Here is a 22,657-nt window from a genome sequence, read left to right as displayed (position 1 = left end):
TGAACTTCATGTCCTATGTAGGGAGGTGATCCATCTTGCATCAACACTGTTGTGTTCAGGCACCCTCTACTGCAGCTGCAGGATGACAAAATTGCTCAATGCCTGATAAAATCCAGTTGGATTTCTTTGAACAAAAACAGCTTGACAACATATGTGGCTATAAATCCTATCCATACTGTGACCTTTTAGCAAACATAAGGGAACTTGTTGAAATGCATGGGAATTCTCTGTAACTCAGATGTGGCAGTTTTGAGCATTTACTGTTCCACAAACATAAAACTGCACTTCATTCCACAGAATGTCCCAAGGCCAATCAGCAATCCTTGTCCACCTCCATGCATGTGAGAAATGTTGATGCAAACGTTTCTTGGACACTGGAATCTTCTATTTGCAACTCTTTGCTATGGCTGAGTTTATACAGGTAGCACTGAAATTCTTCATGTTCATGCAAAATTTTCCACCATCGTGTAGGCCAAATCTTGTTGCACCACATACATTGCATGAATCTACAGCATTCTTATTTGACTGTTCAACAACTGCAGTTGCAACATCTTCAGTCATTTGAGGAACTTCAGATTTACACCCTCTTCCTGGTTGAACTGTCAAAATTGCATGTCTCTTCAAATCAACACTCCATGCATCACACTACATTTGGTGTCACTGGGCCTTTTCACGAAGGTCTTTAGGCAGCTGTACTCAAAGTGCTGCTGCAACATTTGCCTCAGGCAAAGAGAGCCCATCACACAAATCAAATGACTATAGAGTCAGTCTTGCTCTGTTTATACTGTATTATGAATCATAGCATGTGAAATTCATGTTTTTTTGTTTTCCCCCAACCCTGAAAGTGCGATATTTCCCCTATTGGTCATTTTTGAAGTAATTTTTTCGCTGTCAAAATCTCTTCCCCATGATCTGGTTAGAGTACCCACCAAGTTTCAGGATATTTTATCTATTGGTTCTCTCTACTGATTCCTCTGAATAAGAGTACTTCAGTTTAAAACTGAATAGGGATACTTCAGTTTCCCCATCTACAAAGAACTTGTAGTGATGTTCCCCTACAGAAAAATTTACATTAGTGGAAAATATACCAACCCTGTACAAAGAAAAAATTTCATTATAAGATCAAGATCAACAAAAATAATACATCTGATAATGTAATCTTAAATATGAACCATCAGAAGAATGTTTAAAATATCATGAACAGAGAAAATTAAAATGTTTTAAAGAAAGCAAAAATGAAAAGAACATTAATGAAAATCATTAAAGAACAAAAACGTAAATATTTTGGACATCTAATTAAGGGAAATTGTAGGGGAAAAGAGGGAGAGGTAGACCCAGGAGAATGTGGTTTGAAAACATTAAGGACTGAACTGGCTTGAATTACCACAAATGTTCCAGAGCAGTAAAAGAAAGAAAAAGGTTCGTGACACGGTTGCCAATCTCCTTCTAGGGGATGACACTTGAAGTTTAAAACACTTTGTAGATTGAGTATGCAGACTACAGACTCTGGTTAACAGGAGAAAGAGGGGCGATATGATAGAGGTCTATAAAAATTTTAATGGGTACTATAGGATGATGAAATTTTTCATTTTATGGAAGGAGGAGAGAAAAAGCATGGCATCCATGGAAGTTCAGTTTGTTTGTAGTTATGATGTAAGAGCTAGATTTTTCATTCGCAGAAGAGTGAGTGGAACAGTTTGTCTCTTGAAGTGGTGAGAGCATCTAGTGTGAATAAATTTAAGAGAATGAGTTTAATGACAACTGGTTTGGGTGATATATAGCTCCCTCAATGAGTCCATGATTCCCTGGATAATAATATATATATAATTATATAAAATACCTGTTTACTACAGACAGCCCAAGCTCCATCTACAAAGAACTTGTAGTGATGTTCCCCTACAGACAAATTTACACTAGTGGAAAATATACCATCCCTGTACAAAGAAAAAATTTCATTATAAGATTCAAGATCAATGGATGAAAATATTACTTTTATTAACGTAATCTTAAATTACATACATCCCGTTTAATAATAACTTGACAAAAAAAAATCTCATATGACAAACAATGTTTAACAATTAAAATTTTTACAATGTATTATTCTAAACAGTTTTGGTAGACTGATACTCTAAAAGGGTGCTGATCAACTGAAAAACAAGCAGTATTCAATCCTCAGAAAATTTCATACAAAATATAAAGGCAAGTTATATTTGTGTAACAACATAACAATGGAGTAAAAAAAAATTATGAATCACAAGTTTTTGACATTCATCTTTTTTTTTATTATTATTAATATAGCTTTTGTAGTGTAATTATGAGAAAAGAAAATGAACTTAACATAAGATCTATGATAAAATTATGAAAAAATAAAAGCATTCAACTGATAAGTCAGAATTATATATTCCATAATATGAAAAACAACCATTGTGAACATTATATTCAATATTACTATTCACAACAGGGATATTTTGTTTGTTGAAGGAAAACATCAAACTTATAACCTAATAATCATGTTAGAGGTTTAATGGAATATTTACAGTACTAGGAAAGAATTAAAAACTAATTTTAATACTTCCAATATTTCGTCTCAGTCACTGAGACATCAGGGATTAAAAATAATTCTTGTGACACACACTCAAATACAACACAATACTAAGTGAAACACGTGGAGGACTCGAAAGTCCTATCTAGGTGGTGTGCCCTCTATGGGTGTTTGTAGGTGGCCTAGGATGTAAAGTGAGACCTCTGATATTAATGTTTCCCAAATTTTGGGAAGTTTTATGCAACCATATTTCTTTAAATTTGATTTACGTGGGTGGTCTGAAAAGTTCTCAGCCTAACAAAGAAAAAAACGAATTTATAATTTCAAAATTATTTTATTTTTCAACATAATCTCCCTTAAGACAAATACATTTATATCAGCAATGCTCCAGCACCATTATCCCATCCCTGTAGTGGTTCTCAGTAAGATCTGCAAAATACCCCTCTACAGCTGCAATCACCTCTTGATTCAAAGAAAAACTCTGACCAGCAAAGAAGAGTTTTAGTTTTAAGAAGTGATAACAGTCAAAGGGAGCCAAATCTGGGGAATAGGGTGGATGTTCCAATAATTCATGGTGCAGATCCCTTAATTTTTCCATTGCTAAAAACACCTTTTTGGGCAGATGCATTGTCCTGATGAAAGATGATTTTTTTCTTCTGCAAACCGGGTCTTTATCTCACGAATTTTTTCATCTAGTCTGGTTAAAAGATCGGAATAATATTCCCCGGTTATTGTTTTACCCTTTTCAAGATAATTAATAAACAAAATGCCATCCCAAAACACCAATGCCATGACCTTTCCTGCTTATGGAACCGGCAACAGGCGTCTGACTAGTGTTCTGGCTGCTGTTTGGATTCTGGTGTGTAATGGTGAATCCAAGTCTCATCCATAGTAATAAATTGCTGCACAAAATCAGTTTTATTCTTGTTAAAACTGCTCCAAGCACTGTTCAGACATTTTCATGCAAGTGCATTTTTGATCTGCACAGCACCTATCTTGCACAAAGCTTTTTCATTTGCAATTCTTCTTACAAAATGTATCCTACATGTTCTTTTGAAATGCCTACAGTCTCAGCAATTTCACACACTTTGACTCGCCAGTCATCCAATACCATATTGTGCACTGTTCGATGATTTCTGGTGTTGTTACAATTTTTGGATGTCTTTCACGTGGATCATCTTCAAGGCTGGTACCAGTGGTGTGCTGAGGATTTAATCTGGGGGGGGGGGGGGGGGAATGATTTCAAAATACACTCCACACATCATATATGATCTATGACTGAGCATCTGCAGTGGTCGCCAATACATGATACTCATGATCTCCTCTGGCCCAGCTCAGGCAAACAAAGTAGCATTCAGTCCACCCAAGCACTACTTCATTTGCCTTATGTTCACAGTGGCCATGATTCCCGACAGCTATAAGTTATTCCCACTTTATGTGACCGCTAATTCATAAGTAGTATAGAAATAGAAGACATGACACAACATAAATAACAAAATTAATTTTAATTAGGAAAAGATTTTTGGAAAATTTTCTAGTGTTTTTTTCCTTTTTTATTTTGGGGATGCCAGGGCCACCCCCCCCCCCTCGGTGCACCACTGGCTGGTACGGCCACCTTTAAACCAGCCTATTTCTTAATTGTCGAAAATGAAGGTGAAGAGTGTCAAACTTTTATGAACTTCAAATGAATTTCTTTTGGCATTAAACCTTTTACAAAGAATTCTATAACTGCACAAAACTCAATTTTATCCATTTCAAGGGATACAGACAACACTTTGGCTTCCGACAACTGTATAAAAAAACTACTTGATAGAATGACTTGCAATTTCACATCGATGCTTATGACAGATGTACCAACTTAGAAAAAAAAATCTTGCCATTTATGGTGGAGGCCAAGAACTTTTCAGACCACCCATGTATTTTTGAGTGCTGCCACAGATTCTAAAAACAATCTTTCTTTTTTGAATTTACTATGGTGGAGCATGGTGGTTTTCTCCAGGAGATCCTGTGGGTTGTATCCAAAACATGGTCTGCAAGGCCAGATTGGCTATAGTAATGACTGCAGATGTATGATTTGTGTTGTTCTAAAGAGGTGGTTGCTGATCTACCTGTCTGTTCAAAGTAAGCCAGTTTGCATGAACAGGGTACTTTATATACTCCAGGCACTAAGAAAGGAGGGAGCTGATCTTTGGTAGAACAGAACTTATCCATTCCCCATTCCCTGGCCATCTCTTCAGAAGGATTTCAGAAATGCCATCACCATCCCCTACATCTGCAGCACATCAGAAAAAATAGCCAGGTCCTTAAAAAAAGAGTACAACCTCTATGCAGCTTTTAAGCCCCACCGTAAACTTGCTAACCATATCCGTTTTACCAAAGATCCTTTCCTAGTGTTGTAAACATTCCATTAAACCTCCAACATGATGTCCTCCCAGCACTTAAGTCTCAAGACACGTAACCTAATAATCATTCTGCTATTAATCTACCCATCTGTCAAAGAAACAAAGAGCTCAAAAAAGGATATCTTTGATGGGAATGAAAAATAAATAATTTCTTTTTTCTGTAAAATCAGTCAAAACATAGTACATATGTTCATAATATATATGAGATGCACTATGTTTGGATACAATATCTGGGAGTTTTAGCTATCCATTTAGTAATGCCTTCAAACAATAATTAATGATTGTACTATAATTGTAGATGGTATTATATTAACTGTTGGTTCAACTTTGTAATTATTAATGAGCAGTCTCCATTATTTATGAGGGATCTTTTGTAATTCTTAAATGTTCTAGAGATGAACAAGTTTTTTTGTCTCTATGAATCAGAAATTCATTACTCAGGGTTGCAAATTTATTTTTAACAAAGTTCATTTCCAAAATTTATACTGATTTTGAAAAGCATTAAAAATAAATTTTGAATAATTGGGGTCACTGCTATATGATAGAAGCACTCAACCTTTTTCAAAAACCAACTGGGGTTTCTAAACAAATGTTCACTTCACCTTCACATGGTACAGTCCATTCATAACTTATTTTAATGGTATTAACAACACCAAATGAACTAATTAACAAAAACAATGTGTATTAACTGGCTTATATTTTTCTAGATTTCAAACCAGCATCTTCAGAACACAAAAGAGCATGTTATAATTCACAGATGACAATGAGTAAGTGAAACAATTCAAACTGTAATGGACAAAAGATCTAAACTCCTAATTTGGCACCCTCTAATTTAAAAAAAATGTATTACAGCTTCATAGGAATTGATCTTAAGATATGTCTCCTAAATGTTTTTGCAACCATACTTGTTCGGGTGAGGAGAATTCTTCATAGCCATGGCTGACTCTAAAAATAATCTTTCTGACCTGTAATGACTTCTAAATAGTACACTACTTTTCTCCCATCTAATCCTGTGTGAAGGGATATTTAAAGTGTGGTCTGACAGTCCTGACATGCTATAATAATGGTACTGAATATATTTTTTTAATTTGGTACACCATCCCAAATATAAGGAGCAATACTCCATGGCTGAGTGGGCAGATTTAAGATTTGTATGAAGTTAGCAGCTGTGATGAAGTAGTGTCTTGTGCAAAAAAGTGCACCAAAGTTTTTGTTGGCCGTAGAAACTATAATTGAAATGTGGTTGCGCCAGGAAAGATTGGTAAGACCAGGTCAGTCCAAATAAGAGAAATCTGATCATGTTTGGATATCTCAGTATTACTGAAGGTAAAAGGGAGAATGCAAGCTTGCAATAGATTAAGATAGGACCGACCGAGCTTTGGTGACATTCACAAGGTTTTCCCTGCCCCAATGGGATATAGCTAGGGGATTAGACAGGCCACTGGATGTTGTGGATCACCAATACTTGAGCACTACAATGTTCATCAAATGAAAAGGAGAAATGTGGTGTACTGTCATGAGCAAAGCTATGGATAGATTTGAAAGTCTATGAGAGCAGGTCATTTGTATACAAGAGAAATAGAGTGAGTGAACGAACAGAACCCTGGAGTATTTGTGCATTGGTGGAAAATCTGAGGAGAGGAAACCATCCACGTGACGTATATTGAATAAGTTAGCGAACTAGTTGCAGAGTGTGGAAGGCAGACCACAGAATGGCAGTTTATTAAGTAGACCCCCCCATGTCAAACCTAATTAAATGCCTTTGAAATGTCAAGGGTAACCACATGAATTTCTCCAAATTTTTCCAGCTTCAGTCCAGAGGTGAGTGATGAAAGCAAGATCAGTTGTAGATCATGAGTGGTGAAATCCATACTACTGCTAGTCACTTATAAGTTGGTAAGTCTAGGTGGTTCAAGAGTTGATTGTTGATGACCTTTCCCATAAGTTTAGAGAACAGAAGTGAGAACAATTTGTCAGTAATTCAATGGTTGACTTTTATCATCTTTCTTTGAGATGGACTGGATGTGGACCTGTTTCCATGTTGTAGGGTAGATGCTAGTTAATAGTTATGAATTTTCGGATTTCTTTTTGGCAGAAGACTATGGGTGACATGGGGAGAGCCATTCTTGGTGGAATGGAGGGAAATTTGTCCAGGTCATTAATGTAGGAATTGGAAGAGTAGAGTGATGCAAGTAAATCAGCCTTGTCTTTAGGTGAGGTAACTATAGTACCATCCAGATATGAGAGTAGTGGAAATCTAGGTGGGAAGAAGTTGTACCCAATGAATTGCCAAGGGTGTTGATCAGAAGGAGCAACAGCCATTCAGGTAGGAGGTGAGGTTGCACCATTTGGCCCTTTCAAAGTCTGATTTGGACTTAGCCATTCTTTTACAACTGTTGTGAGCTGCAGTATAGGCAGAGTGAGCTGCTGGAGTTTTGGTCTTGAGCCATTTGTGGTATGCAGAGGTTTTTCTTTTACTGCATTGCCACACTTTTTGAGAACCAAGGCTTGGATGATAACTGAGAATTTGAAGTGGAATAAGGGATGAAAGCCTTCATTCCTGTGAGGATGATTTCTGTTATTCAGCAGGTGTTTGGATCAGAAGAACTAAAGCAGTATTTGGACCATGGGAAGGAGGAATAGAAGTCATGGAGGTTGTCCCATTTGGCACCCTTGTAGTGCTAAAGGACATGAGACTGTACTGGTAGGTGAAGGTTGTTCTGTGAAAAAAAGAGATTTGTATGAGGTTGAGATCAGCATTACCAAGAGGAGAAGTGACACCACAGTAAACTTGGAAAGGAAGCTTATAAGGAAGAGATCAAGTATATTGGCAAATTGGAGGGGATTGTTAGGTATTCTGATAGTGAGACTGATTATCTGTCAAGATATGTGATAGGTCATTGCTGATGGCAAACATCTCACCATCTCTACCAACTTGAAAAGTGAAATTGGAGAAGGGGAACTAATATAAGTTGTGAATTTGAAGCAAGAAGGATGATTTGCAGTTGAAATACCCCAATAGCAAGGTCATCCTTATTGCCTAATGGAGTTTGGAGAGTGACAGAGAGGTTGCATAAAAAAGAAAGACTGATTTGGTGGGGAAATTTTGAGTCAAAGCAGATCAGCAAGGGGGATTAGAGGTTTTGCAATCTCTGACATGATATATTGGTCCTGATGAATGCACAAATGCCACCCCTGTGGCAGAAAGAACTGTGTAATGCATAGTTTGGGCAGTTGAGGTGGACATTTGGGGGGTTATGATAGGAATATCAAATGATGTCAGTAGTTATGGTTTAGATGACTGCAGGTGGTGGTGCACATCGTTTATATTGATGTTGTATTCTTTTGTAGGAATTGTAGCAATTGGCCAAGAAGGTATGGCACAGAGATATTTAAGTTCTGTAGAAACAGCTATATCATTAGAACATAGCTGTAATACTACTTTTTTTTTTTTTTCACAACATTAAAGGGTGACAGATTTGACTTTAGATCTTTGTCTATTACAATTTGAACTGTTTTTTAGTCATTGTTGCATGTAAACTATAATATGCACTTTTGTGCTCTGAAGATGCTGGTTTGAAATCCAGCAAAATATAAGCCAGTTATAATAAACATCTTTTTTTATAAATTAGTTTGTTTGGTGTTGTTAATACCATTAAAATAAGTTATGAATAATGTCCAACACCTAAGTTTGTCTATTAGATCATGCAGTCCATTAGTAGGAGTCGACCTGAATACTGAACAAAATGATAATGGACTAGCAATATGGGATTTAACTGACCAGTTTAAACCATCACTATATTCAAGTATTGTCCACATGGTTAGCTGAGTGGTTACATGCTCCGCAACTATATGCCTGGGAAAAGAGTGACCTGCATTCGATTCTCATCGCTGACGTGAGGAGCTAAGGATCTTTCTCGGACATAGCCAAGTTAGCCGGTCTTGGGCATGGACTGCAGGGTTTTTCTCCCCAGTTTATCTGGGGTTTTTCCTCCCACAAAGCAGGCAAACCTGTCTTAAGAACACAACATTTCACAGACAATTACACATGGTTGAGCGTGGGGGTAACGACCCCACCTCATAGTGAGTTATGAGGCCCAAAAATGGGAGACCAAGGCCCTACATGGGGCTGTTGTGCTGAAGAAGAAGAATATTCAAGTATTGGCTTAAACCAAAACAATAATGGTACAACAAGATGAAATGAAATGTCATGGTAGCTGGGGCATCACTCAATTAAACAAGACTTTGTTTTTGTTTGATCAATCAAGGCCAGTGAAGTCAGCTAGTGGAACACCAGCAGAATTTAATATAGGCACCATGAAGGTAAGAAGTATCAATGGGAAAGAAGTAGAACTGGCAGAACAGTTAGTGAAGTACCATGTTGACATAATTGGTGTTACCAAAATAATGATGACAAAAACGAGAGCTTTTTAAAATAAGAAATAGAAGATGTTTTATTCAAGCAATAATAATATGAAAAAAAATAAAATAAGTAGCTATAGTATTCAACACTGAACATGCAGATAATGTTGACCTGCAGAAAATATCAAGTAGTCTGTCCACACATATGCTATGTGTCTCAATCTCAGTATGTGGAACTGATATAAAAGGCAATGATGTGGGCAAAGATCAAAATGATAAACTGGACAATGAGAATTATTTGAGCTTATGGTGCAAGGAATGTTCTAATAAGGAAGAAATGAAGGAATTTTGCAAGCCATTAGAGAAGGCAGCTTACAAAATTGGTTCTTGTCGGAAATCTGAATAGCAAATTAGGAAATGAATAGGATATAAATATGTTTTGCCAAAAATGAGAGAAAAGAAGGCTAATAATAATGGCAAGTACATGCTGGAATTGTGTTCAGGTATGGACTAATCATTAATATACCCAAATTCACATGGAGAAGACAAGAAATAATTAATCTGATTCTGCTCTGTTATGTCTTGTTGACAAGATCCTTCCACTGGTTTAAGGATATAGAGTTTACAGGAGTTAGAAATAAGTGATCACTATTCAGTTTTGAGCAGTATAAAAATGCCATACTAAGAAGAAAATATGTACAAGCCTTTTTAACAATAATCAGTCTAAAAGCATTCAAAGATGAACTGTAGACTCAAATGCATAAATATTAATAGAAAAAAAAAGTGAAAGTTTGAAAATGACGATAAAAGCCTTGCAGACTATGGCACACTGAAGAAAATGACTAATTCAGCCAGAAAAGCATTTGGTGAAGTAGTCTGCAAGGAGAGAAAAAAAACAAGAATTATATTATTGTTTAATCCTTTTTTCCAATAATAAGCAAACAAAGTTTGCATTTGAGATATCTTCATGACTTAGCTTCTTCTACACAGACTAATGATTTCACAATTGCCTTATAATCCTATAATACAAAGTACACATCCTTTTGGACATATAATGCTATGCATTATAAGAAGGGCTACTAATCAGACCAGTTTCGAGCTTTATTGTAATCCAATCAGTGGAAGCCATACCCAGAAAAGATACCAATGATGACATTAACATTAACATTTCTGGCTAGATGGGTGAAGCAAAATTGCTTTTCATATTCCCCTTTGTCTTGTAATGGAAGAACTTTGAATGGAGTGTTTGTGAGCTATATGCTCGCCCATTGAGGACAGTGAAGTTAGTTGTGTTCAGCTGAACTTAAAATAGATTTTGGTCTTTTAAATTTGTAGATTTCTTCTTCATTATATTCCGAGGCTTCCTTGATTAATGGGTTTGGATGGTTACTTGTCTTGGTAAAGAACTTCTCAGCTAGATTTATGAGAAAGGAAGAGATATAAGGGATATTAACTTCTCTATGGATCTGGGTGTTTCTTATGAACCAGGGGACATCCAGAATCATCCTCAGGCACTTATTCTGTAATCTCTGAAGTTTTAGAATGTTAGAATTTGCGGTGTGGCTCCAAGCTGGGGATGCGTAAGTGATAACCGGTCTAATTACCATCTTGTAAATTGTTAATTTTGTTTGCATGTCCAGTTTACTTTGTCTGTTGATCATAGGGTAGAGCTGTGCTAAGACGTTGGATGTCTTTGAGGAAATGTAACTAATATGTTTGCTGAATAGGAGTTTACTATCAAGAATCACTCCAAGATATTTAACTTCAGTCTGCCATGGAATCTTTACTCCCAAATAAATAAATATCCTCCATGGTATGGATTTTCTTTCTAGTAAACAGTATGGCTGAGCTTTTCTGGGGGTTAACTTGGATCCTCCAGTCTGCCATCCACTTTTCTAAAGTGTGTATGCTATTTTATAGTCTTTTAGTTGCCAGTTTTGGGCTCAGTGAACTTGACATCAATGCAGTATCATCAGCATATAATGCAGTGAATGTTGTTCTTGGGTTCAGAGGGATGTCTGCTACATAGATTGAAAACAGTAGAGATCCTACCAATGATGAAGTAAGTAATGCAGAAATCATATTTTCTATATACAAGTAACGAAAAGGTGTATAAACCCTATTAATTATTTTGGGTTAGAGATAGTTGTAAAGTTTTTCCACCTGGTTATAATTTAAATTAAACTGGCTAAGAAATTATATTCTTGTTTAATTGTTTAAATATAATTTCTCAGCCATTTTAATTTAAATTATAACAGGGTGATAAAAACTTTCTACAACAGTGGTAGAAAATATTCAAGAGAAAAGCAATCCAGATTATATATCAATACTTTAGGTAGAAAAGATCTCAAAAACTTGGAATATGGAAAGGCAACTGAAATAGATACTTAACATAAATGCTCAAATGTAAAAGGTAGAAAAGTTTTACAATGGCTGCAGTGCATAATTTAGCAGTGCCTGATCAGAAGGTTGAATTGTGGAAGACTAAAGTAAAGATCTCATAATATCCATCTAAAAAAAAAAAAATGTGAGAATTACAGAGGAATTTCCTTAGTGAGATTAATTCAAGCAGACCTTAGAAGAGGCTAAGAAAAATTGTAGAAGCAAAATTTTGAGATCAAGCTGGGGATGGACCAAATTAGAGGTAGTCAAGATCAGATTTTTGCTTTATGAAACAGTTGAGAAATCATGAGAATATAACAAGGATCTGTATATAATTCTTGTGGATTCCAAAAAGGCATGATGAAGTGCCACAAGAAAAGCTGTTCAAAATAATTATATATAGACTGAGCTTTATATTATGCAACATGTAATCTATATTTAAGTTATAAGTCAGCATTTAGAACTGCAGGAGATAATTGAAGATGGTTTGATATAAAATTAGTGTGCACCTTTGTTTTTATGCTTACTTCCACCTATTATTCATCATATGAAGAAAACTGGCATTAGGCCTGATATCAAAATTGGAGATGTTAATCTCAGCTCTTTGTAAATGATGTTATATTCTTAAATAAATCCAATACAAGTTTGCAGAATTCCTTAACTAAATTGAACAGCTGCTGTAACACATTAGGCATGAAAATCAGCAATAAACACTGAAAATATGTAGGGCATTAAAAATCAGCTGCAGGCTGAATGGAGAAAACCTACAGAACAAGTAAACCTTTCAGAACAAGTAAAACTTTCAACTATTTATGGATAATGTTTAGTATAGATGACAATTGCAGAAAGACAATAGAATAAGCAAAGCTGGTATGGTACAAAGTCAACTGAATAAATTTATATAGAATAAGAGAAAAATTAGTCAAAATACTGTTTCATACAGGCCAAAAGATGTCTATACCACAGGGATGCTCTATTCTGAACATCAATGCTTTATAAGCTTTTGCTGCCTTGAATCAGATTTATGAATACAATATCGAATTATATATGATGGCATGGAAATGCCAAAGTCTTTCACAGTGCTGCATAAACAGTTAATTATCCTCAATTTTGTTTTCTCTTCATGAAGTTTTCATATTGGTCTGTCTTAAATATATGTATATACACATAAAAACTTAAGTATTTATACAAATTTATGTATGCATATAAAAAAAAAACACTAGAAAAAACTTTATTAAATAATTCTTCTGATTCATTTCTTGATCTCAGTAATTCTGAAACTATTTTCACCTTTTTTGTTAATTAATGTAGGCAAGATCAAGAAGATACAGAATCTGATAAATCCTGTTGTCAATGAAAGTTTGAGGTAATAAATGTCAGAAATGCTTTCTTAGTTTTCTCCTATCCACATAATATTTAATAGATTTGGTCATATGTGGACGACCTCCTTACTCATAAATTAAAAACATGCATCCTAATAAAATAACAAAAAAAGAAAAAAATGCTAAAAATATGAAACTTTCTTACTTTTCTTTAAGAGGACGCTGGTCTATCCATTTGCTAAAATCTCCACAAACTGAAACTTCTGTGCCTCCATGTTCCCATGTAAGTTCAGTTGGTACTGTCATATTTGATTTCTCCTCTTCTGCTATTTCTCCATTCACAGTACCATTCTGCTAACAAAAAAGAAATCTTAATAAACAGCTGAGTTTATAAAAAAAACACAAAAATGGTCATGTATAGATGACCTAAATGGACCAAAGGGATATAACAGAAAGTATCCATTTGAAAAATTACAAGAAAAATGTAAAAATATATATAAACCAGTGTTGTATTTAGTGTAATAAACATCAAATACAAATGATTTTGTATGAAGTTGTAAAGGTTTAATGAAAAAAAAAGTTCATCCCTCAAAACTGGAAAACAAACATACAATTAACATACATAATATACTGCCCTCATAGCATTAGTTGTTTTTGCCATAATTACAAACAACCCAACCAAGTCCACATAGCAATTTTAAACAATGAAGTTTTGAGATATTATCATGGAACGGCAGAAATTGGTGTTTTCACTTGAAACCACAATTGTGGATCATGTTCCTGAGAAACTTCAGAAGCAACTATCAAGAGATAATTTCTAAATGCTAAAATAATAAGAAAAGTGACCAGAAGTTGCACAAATGCAACCTAAAAACTTTACATTAATTGCAATACCCAAAAAATCTCAGAAGTGTAAAAAGAAATTACAGTTCCTTCTTTCTGAATACAATGATGAAATTCTCATGTTTTGGCCACTCAAACAGTCATTTGTATCATTTGAAGAAAAGAAATTTACAATGGTGCATACATTTCTAGCACATCTGAACCACATAATTTACCATGGTAAGAATATTTATTGTTGGAAGATTTATATATATGATCATATTTACTTATTAACATGAAATTAAGCAAATATGTTCTGTTATTAATACTTTATCTTACAGCAAAATAATGACAGCAACAAATGCATATTGTGGCTTTGTGTCAAACATGTCATGAAATGAAACATTTGTTTCAGTTCATGACATGTCTGACCAGTCAGCCAGATAACATGTGCAATTAACTGAAAAATACATGTGCAAGGAAAATTAGTAGACTAGGTTAAAATGAGTCCTGAGATTCAAAGGAGGTGCTGCATAATGATAATATACTATGCATTGCTTTCTCTTTTTGTTAAGAAGACGAAAGAAATAATTAACTCTTAATGATTGTATGTTATTTGGACATAATTAGATCCCATATAAGCAAAATACTAATCAAAGTGTGAGAACAATAAAGCACTTTATCTCAATAGCATTCTACAATTAATAATATTTTACATTTTAGTAGTACTATCAAAAATAACCAAACTATCACTAATAAAAATCTGATAACTTCATTTTCTTTTTTTTTTAGATTGTAAATCCAACCACACAAACATACCACATGGGAGATTAAGTGTTAAGGAGAAAGAAGGAACTCAATGTCTCTTAAAATAGCTGTGGGCCATAGTACTTGAGGAAATGTGTAATTAGAAGAAAGGTAGACAAAATAAAAGAGAATGGAAAAATGGTTTAGTAAGTTTGAAGTCTAAAACTGTATACTATTACATAACAATTCAGGGAGCCTAAAGACTCATCGAGGGAGGGCACCTACTCTACACCTCTCTGTCTCCACCAACCGTAACTACCTTTATCATCTACACCAACGGCATCTACCACTGACCACCATTAGTATTTTCACAGACAATCACAAACATCCATGCCCATGGCAGGATTTGAACTTGCAGCCTTTTGGCTGGAGAGCAGATACACTAAGATACACTCGGCCAACCAGGCTGGCCGATATGGTGTATGTTAACCAGCAACTGCTCATGTTTTTACATGCTGAAAGGAAAGAGGAATGTAGTTCAGCATCCTTGAAAATACCTATGGAAAAGACAGAAACAAGGCCTATGAATGGTAAGAGTTACAAGAGGATTCATTTATTAACTAGTGCTCTCTCCTGGATAGTATTAGTAATAATTTATTGCATAATACCTCCAAGGATTCATTACAAGCACAAAAACTTGTTACCTCTGAATGAGGTAAACTAACTCACCTTCAACTGAAAAGGTGTTTAAAAATTGTCAATTTCTATAACAGTGAGATATATTTTTATACTATTATGTGTAACCCATTTATTTTTATAGAACTGTTAAATATATTCCGCATTTGTAACATCTGAAATTATTTAGAATTAAGGTCAACTTGCAAACATCTGCATTTTATTATTACATTAACATAAATTTACTTCTACAAATTTTTATTGGAAAAAAATTCATAACAAAGTGTGTCTTTAACCACGCTACCGGCCAAAACGTCTATATGTGAAGTGCATATTAAAATTGTAATACCATTTATATTACATTGAAATATATAATGGATACGAAGCGTATGAGGATGCATATTTGATCCATAATGGCCAGTAAAGTGGTTAAAGCATGCTGAAGCTGTTTCAGCTGAATATAATGTGTATACAAAGTTAAATATATATATATATATATATATATATATAAATAAAACAATCATTCTGCCTTTATCTACTATTTCAGTAGGTATACCAAGTTGAAATTAATTAAAGTTTACTAATCGTATGAAGGTGGCCCATAAATATTTTAATCAGGTTTCCACTACCTGAATTTCTGTATTTCATCTACTTGGATTATGACCAAAACAAATACCACTATGAGGGCACTAGTTGTATTCTAGCCAGTTTTAGTTTTGCAGGATGAAAAATCCAAGATTTTTTTGTTTCATCTGTATTTGTATTATTAGATTTTGAAAATTGAAGGATTTAGGGGAATATCCATATCTACTAAGTTAATTAAATCATTATTATTACGTAACACCTCCAGGAAGTCCAAACACTCATCAAGGGATGGCACCTACTCTACAACTCTGTCTCCACTGCTCAAATCCACCAAATACAATGAACAACAACTACAACAATGCCATCTACTGCCCACCACCAACTAGTATATTCACAGACAATCACAAACATCCATGCCCACGGCGGAATTCGAACCTGCAGCCTTTTGGTTGGAGAGCGGATATGCTAACCACTCGGCCAACCAGGCTGACAAAAATTCTGGTTTTTACTCTAGTCAGTGACTAGAATATAACTTACGAACGTTCTTTCTTCAGGGGCAGCCTAGCACCATGAACGTTGTGTGCCATTTCCACTGAGCTACACAGGTGCTAAATTATTTAATAGATATGAATGTTTGCTTTGATAACATTCAGTTTTGTTGAAATATTGTGTAAACTGTTTTCACAAAAATTAGTGAAGTGTTTTTCATTAAATTTTTAATCAGAAGGAGTGTGACTGAATACAAACTATTAAATAATACAGGCTACATGAATGTGCTAGCCATTAAATTAATTCTATAGAATAGCTTAAATTTTCAACTACAGTAATATCTCAATTATTCAACTCTTCAATTGCCTGTCAAGTAATTGAAGGTACAACAATTACTGCACTAGAAGCCATTTAACACACACACACACACACACACTAACCAATTCAAGGGTTGGTTAACTGAAGGTACGTTCACAAATAATTGAAAGGTCGCTAGTTACTATATAGTGGTAAAAGAGTTGTATTTTTAAAATGTTCCTGCACCACTGCTGATCTGTTAGTTGTGAAAAGCTATTTCCTTTATAATTTGTCAGAAATGCATTTCTTAGTATATTCACTAAATAATTGTATTATGCTGCAAATCAGGCAACATTCTTATGGCCCTATTTCGGTATCAAGGCTCTCTGCACAGGCATCAAGATGACTGCACGAAATCTGTGTTGCAAGTAAAAGAGTACTGAATACAATTGGTGATGTATTTTTGAAAATACATAACCATTCCCTAAACCAATATGGTAACAGTAAAAAAAAAAAAAAAAAAAAAGACGACATATACTGTAACATTCAGTACTAATTACTTGGCCAGCCTAACTAAGCTGTAAAATATGTCAAAGATTCTTCCCTCATGGTAATTTCCAGGTGTATCAAATTAACTACATATATTGCAGTATACAGGCCAAACTACTCTGATATTTAAAATCATGCTGCTTGGAAATTGGTCCATGTCAACCTATTCTTAAACGAGGATGATAAACTCTTACCATCTTCTTGCTTACACTCAATAATTTCTCAAGTAATGGATATTAACAGTCAACTTCTACACTTCCTGTAAACCTCTCATCTAATAAAAGATAGCCAATACGAACTCTGGACAAAGAATATGAAAGTCTGGAAAAACAAGGTCACTCACAATTTTTATTTGAAAAGTTTCTGCAATGGTTTGTAGAAAGTATTTGCAAATCAAATTTACACATTCATTGAAATGATGTCCCAATAGGCCACTCACAAGCTACTTTTCTGGTTAACTTTCCTGGATTAAACATAACTGAATACTTTAACATCTTCTAGAAGGAAAAAAATTAAACAACCTAGCCATGCATAATGCTGTCATTCTTTTAACAATGCCTTCCTTTTTAAGATTCCAAGATAAAAAGAAATTAGAAATTATTCTTGCAGGTACCCAATTATTTCCAAAGAAATTTTATACAAAACATGATTTTAACAAACGACAGATGCCACTGACTTATGTACTGTGATCCATTACTATCACCGAAAGAGAAAATGCACATAAATAGCTATATACTATACTACTCTAGTGAAAGTCTTTCCTAATCTGTAGAAAGGAATCCACATGATAGATCTAAATTCTGATTAAAAGAGAAGGGCATCATAACAATCTAGGCAGAGTGAACATATGAGTATTTCCAGAATTCAAATTAATTTTTTCCATCCATTGATAAATCAAACCCAAAAGAGTGAAAACAAGTTCTAATTTTGATATACTATCATTACTTCAACACTTAGCAGAACCTCAGATATAATTCTCTAAAACAGCCTTTATTTTTTAAGATTTATTAATGTTTTTTTAATTCATTCAGTGTGATCAAAAGGACTGTTGTTCACCATCATTGGATACTTTAATTAGCTGATAACCTAGTTTCAACTGTTTATTATAAATTCTCTACTATTCATTATCAAATTCCTGACATGCACTATCAAAGAGTCATACAGAATACTACAACAGTACTACATAATTAAGTTTACACTATTACTAATCTCCCATCAACAGCTTTCTTCCAAATTAGCCTGTCACTTGTAACATTTCATTATTGTCAGATTTTCTATTCTGTCTTTCTTCTAGGACATCAATACAACAACATCAAAGTCTTCCTCTGTATCTTTGTTATCTTGCCATCAAACACTCCTGTTGTACTAACCTTTTCTCTACCTTAGATTACCTGTGCATTTTGAATGCAAACTGTATCAAGTTTATTTATAATATTTTCATTTTAATATGATCCTACCATGAATGCCATCTGCTTAGTCCCCTATCTTTTTTTAGAAAAGATTAGGAGTGAACAGCTGCCAAAGGATGGAAAAATTATTATTATATAGTATCTCCATGGAGTCAGAAGACTCATCATTTATTCACACAATAACTATCATTCTGCTTAAACTCATTCACTGATGAAGCACTCACAACCACCTCTCACAACCCAATCGAGCCATTCACCACTAGGCAAAAAACCTAGTCCTAACACTCTTATATAACTTCCATTGGTGCCTCCTTGTTCTCTCCCTTCTTGCCATTTACTGAAAACTGTATCAATGTCAATTCTATAAACTCCTTTAATAACTTAAATGCTTCTATCAGGTTTCCTCTTTTTCCACCTATCAGCTAATTTTTCAGCCTACATACTGTAGGCTTCAAAAACCACAATCTATTCTCATAGAGAGCATTCCACAGACCTGCCATAATCTTTCTCACTTGCCACTCTCCATACCTTGATCACCATGGAATATGGGAGTCCAGATCTGTGTACAGTATTCCAGATGCAACCTTAGGGGAAAAATAACCTCTCTATCCCTGCTTGTTAGTGTTCTTCAACAACCACAATATCTGATCTGCTGTTTTGGTTACCTTTGCAATATGCCCTTCATATAAACTTCCTGTCCACAATCACACCCAAGTCCTTGGCCTCATTAGTTTCCTGCAGTTCAGTTACATCGATATAGCACACACTTCTGAACCCTTCCCAAAGTGCAGCACCTTACACTTGGGCATGCTAAACTGAGCCATTTACCTTTGCCCATACTGCAAGTCTAAGTCTTCCTGCAGGATCTCTGCAGCACCGTCATTATCACTACTCTTACCTGTTTAGCATCAGCAGCAAACAACTGAATATTTCTTGTCAATATCATTTCCTATATCATTGATATGCAAATTACAACAGAGAACCAAGTAAAGAGTCCTGTGGTACACCACTGGTCACTTGCCTTCTCCTGGAGACAACTCCTCCATAAACCACTCTTTGACAGTTGTCCATCAGCCATCCTCTAATCCAAATCGCCGATTCATATCCATTCCCATTTGCTCCAATTTAAGCAAGCATTCTATGTGGAATCTTGTCAAATGCTTTTGCAAAATCTAGCAATATCATTAAGTAGCCATTTCCCTTATCCAACTTCACCTGTCACTTGATTATAAAAAAGTAAGCAAATTACTATGGCAAGACCCTTCACAGAACCATGTTGTCCCTTATAGTCATATCCATCCAATTCTTTCACCAATTTCTCCAATACCTTAACTACCACTCCTGAGATGCTGACTGGCCTGTAATTTACTATTTCTGTCTTAGAGCCTCCTTTATGTAATAGGACTATTTTACACTCTTTCCACTCCACTGGCACCTTCCCACTACTGAGGATTAAATGAAACAGCTTGGTCAGAGAAGCTGATAACTTTCTTGCACATTCTCATAATAATGTGGGCCCAACATGCCATCTAATCTCATGGCAGTGTCTGTATTGAGATTCTGCAATATTTTAAGCACCTCCATTTCTCAACCTGTATTCTATCAATCAATGTCACATATGGCACTGCAATGTCACAACCTAGATGGTACACCCCTGCAAAATGTTCACTCAATTCAACTTGAATTGAGGAGGTAACAGAACTAAACTATTTGGTTTAGTTCTGTTACCTCCCCAACATCACCACTTTTCAAAGTCATCTTTCCATAGTCATTCCTCCTTTTACTTTCCAAACAGCAAAGAAGTTCTTAGGGTTTCTTCTGGCCTCATCAGCTAGATTTCGCTCATAACTAGCTTTGGCCTTCCTCACCATTCTTGTCTGTACATTATACTGCTTGTGGGGATGCTGATTACCTTGTTTTTATAATACCTCCACAACCTTTTCTTCATGTGCAACTCCTGCTTAATGAAGCTATTCATCCATCTAACTTCTACCTGATTTATCCTTCTGATTCTAGGTATACATTCAGATACTGCTTTCTTCAAACACCCTCTTGACCACCTCCCATACACCAACAACATCTCTCTCTCCAAGTTCTTATGCCATTGCTCTGCTGAAAGCTTTCTCTTCAGCTTATCATAATCACCTGTTTTGAAGTTCCACATATATCCCTTCTTAATAGAAAATTCATGACTGACAATCTCCCAGGTCAAAACTACAATGATCACTTTCTCCAAACAAAGGCAACCTAGCTAGATTGGTTAGTGTTAAATTCTCTGATGCAATGATCAGATCAAGCACTCTTGAACCACGTGCCCCCTTCATTACATGTTGCATCAGGTAATTATCTCTCAGCAGCTATATAAATTCCATTTCCTTCCCTGCCTGTATAGTTGAAATCTCCATAATAATTAAATCGATTTGTACTCATCATGGTAATTTATGAATGCATGTCATCTACATGCACCCATATTACAGCAGCAACCAATTACATATTTAGTCCTGTTGGCCTCTATCTCACACCAGGTAACTTCCAACAGACTGCCCTCTGAGTCCCTGTTCCAGTGATGTACACTTACACACCTTTTTTTGGCTTTAATTCCTTTGCTATCATTAACAAATCCTCTCTCCCATTCTGTCCTTTGTGCTCTCTGAAGACACTATCCCTTTCATTCTATTCCTATGGCTATATCATCCTCAGTCAACTACGTCTCACTAATGCCTATAACTTCTGGCCAAGTTGTGCTTAACATTGCCAAAAGCTCTTCGACCTTATTTCGAATACTTCTGGCATTAGTATACATAAACTACCCCATCCTCCCTTATACCTTGTGTTACTTAGCCGACTAAAGTTAAATTGGATTGCTACATTTAGCATCATGTGATCACTTTCCCACATACTAGCTTCTAGATTGCCTGGACCCATGCTCACATGCAAATACATACGTATCCACCAAATTATTGTAGTTTCCCTGATTTTGTACTTCCAAACTCTCACTGAGCAGCACTTTCACAAGAAATGTTTGATAAACTTATTTCTAACCCAACATTCAGATCTATAACTTAAAATTAGTTTGAACACCATATTATATACTGCAAATTTAGTGTTTTGGCTTATTTCTCTTATTCAGTCGGCTCACTACCAATGCCAGCTTCTCTTATTTTGCTTATTTCCATATTTAAATTTGCCATCTTCACTAAAATTGACCAAAATCTAACCTGTTCTATGGATTCTCCATTGAGAATGCAGATGAAGTTTTGCATTCTTACCTATTTTCAGTTTTCAGTTTTGGTCTTTTTACTGCTGATTTCCTATGTAAGTTTGTTATCTGCATAAAGTAAAGAGCCAATTTTGGTTTAATTAAACAGTCAAGTTTAATGCCACTTCATTTCATAATGTGATCCATACAGATAAGTAACAGTGGAGATCGTGTGTGAGCACACGTGCACACACATCTTTTGTTTTATATCAAAACATCCTTAAGCACCTCCTTCAATTCTAACTGCTAACTTATAGCTTAACACACATTATGTATTGTTAATTTTCACAAAGTAAAAATCTGATCTTAACCCTTTTTAGCCTGAATGCTGATTGTTCTTTTTTCCCCAAGTTTTGTTTTCTTAATCTCTTCAAATATGCTTGCATAAATTTCACCTGAAACAACTCTCGGTAAGGAAATTCTTCTGTAATTCTTACATTTTATTTTATTTCACTTTTTTATAGATGGTACACTATGACAGCTTTACTCCAGTCATTTGGAATTCAATCTTCTGAATTATGCATTACAGCCAGCATGAAACTTATATCTCCATAATGGAGCATTTTCGTTCAAACATCCACTCCAATTTTTTACACATTTCAGAATTTTGATAGCTATTTCTACTTCAAGTATTGATAGCTGCTCCTGTCTGCATTCTTTTTGATTATCATCTACTACTGGTCTGTCACTGCTCGTTTCATTTACCTCAACTTTTAGTTGGGTAAATGAAACAAGAAAAACAAGTCTGAGAAAGCAGTACTACAGAGAGAAATCCTGCACCCAAACAGCAATTATGCTTGGTGCGCACTTGTGTT

At 35.1% G+C, this 22,657-nt stretch overlaps 1 protein-coding gene across 5 annotated transcripts in view; it reads right to left on the bottom strand.

The window, feature by feature from the left end:
* LOC150101484 (uncharacterized) overlaps positions 1-22,657 on the bottom strand; it is a 113,087-nt gene that overhangs the window by 11,890 nt on the left and 78,540 nt on the right. For all 5 annotated transcript variants that reach the window (XM_090400004.1, XM_090400003.1, XM_090400007.1 and 2 more), the window contains 2 exons: positions 13,216-13,361; positions 1,841-1,934 (listed from right to left, as the gene is read on the bottom strand). In XM_090400004.1, the coding sequence (XP_090256130.1) occupies positions 1,841-1,934; positions 13,216-13,361 (240 nt within the window). The remainder of the gene's footprint in view (positions 1-1,840; positions 1,935-13,215; positions 13,362-22,657) is intronic.

Source organism: Typopeltis vanoorti, chromosome 11 (genome assembly GCF_054136105.1).
Source record: "Typopeltis vanoorti isolate ZY-2024b chromosome 11, IOZ_Tvanoo_1.0, whole genome shotgun sequence".
NCBI lineage: Eukaryota > Metazoa > Arthropoda > Arachnida > Uropygi > Thelyphonidae > Typopeltis > Typopeltis vanoorti.
Note: the sequence above shows the minus strand (reverse complement) of the source record. Positions and strands in the feature narration are given on the sequence as shown.